At 43.7% G+C, this 884-nt stretch overlaps 1 protein-coding gene across 1 annotated transcript; it reads left to right on the plus strand.

Annotated features, from left to right (window-relative positions):
- Nucleotides 1-593: 593 nt before the first annotated feature.
- Nucleotides 594-760, plus strand: SARC_16407 (hypothetical protein; the record flags this gene model as incomplete). The annotated part of the gene is made up of 1 exon (XM_014289487.1): nucleotides 594-760. A coding segment is annotated over one exon (167 nt), but the record flags the coding sequence as incomplete, so codon positions are not given.
- Nucleotides 761-884: the final 124 nt, after the last annotated feature.

Consider the following 884-nt stretch of genomic DNA (forward strand, 5'->3'; position numbering starts at 1 on the left):
GTGGGTGTATATGTATGTTGTTATCTGTATGCTTGATAGTATGACATTAGTTGCAGGCAGGTAGTACTATGTGTGGGTTCATGTGTAGGGTTGCCTTCTGGCTAATAGCGACACATATCGGAACGTATGTGTGTGTGCGAGCCTGTGGATTTGTATATAGTATATGCAAGAAGTTCGGGACAAGCCTTGAGTGGCAACTGTATGCTGGAGAGTATACCATTAGTTGCATGCAGAGCGTAATGTGTGTGGGTGTATGTAGAGGGTTGCGTTCTTGTGAGCCTATGCCTGTGTACATAGTATATGCAAGAAGTTCAGGACAAGCTTTGGGTGGTAACTGTATGCTGGAGAGTATAGGATTGGTTGGACGCCGATTGTATAGCAACAGAGCAACCCTCGGCGTAATATAAATCTATCACGTATGCTCATTCTGCCCTAGTCATACGGTACACCGACTGAGTGCAAGTCACTCACTCCGCCCACATGGCTTATTCCATCACACGCATTGCTTAGTTTCTCACCACACGGTTTATTTCGTTACCAACTCCGCTATTTTCACACAGGTTGCGCTACAACATGACAAGCCACTGCGTATCATGGACTTGGCCTGCATGCTTACGTTGCCCAAGTCATACGACATAGCTATTCAGCTCATGTCACGTGCACGTAAGCCCGATCTCGCTAAGCGCATCAGCATTCTCATGAAGGCCAAGGTGCAGGAAATAGAGGAGGAGCAGGAGATAGCCAGGAAGAAGGAAGAAGGGTATGTACATACTTAAGTGAGTACACACAGAGACACGCACATTTTATATATACGTCCACACACACCATATATATATATATCTATATATATTTATATATATATATATATATGTTATATATATACA

This window comes from Sphaeroforma arctica, assembly GCF_001186125.1.
Source record: "Sphaeroforma arctica JP610 unplaced genomic scaffold supercont1.8002, whole genome shotgun sequence".
In the NCBI taxonomy this organism is placed as follows: Eukaryota; class Ichthyosporea; order Ichthyophonida; genus Sphaeroforma; species Sphaeroforma arctica.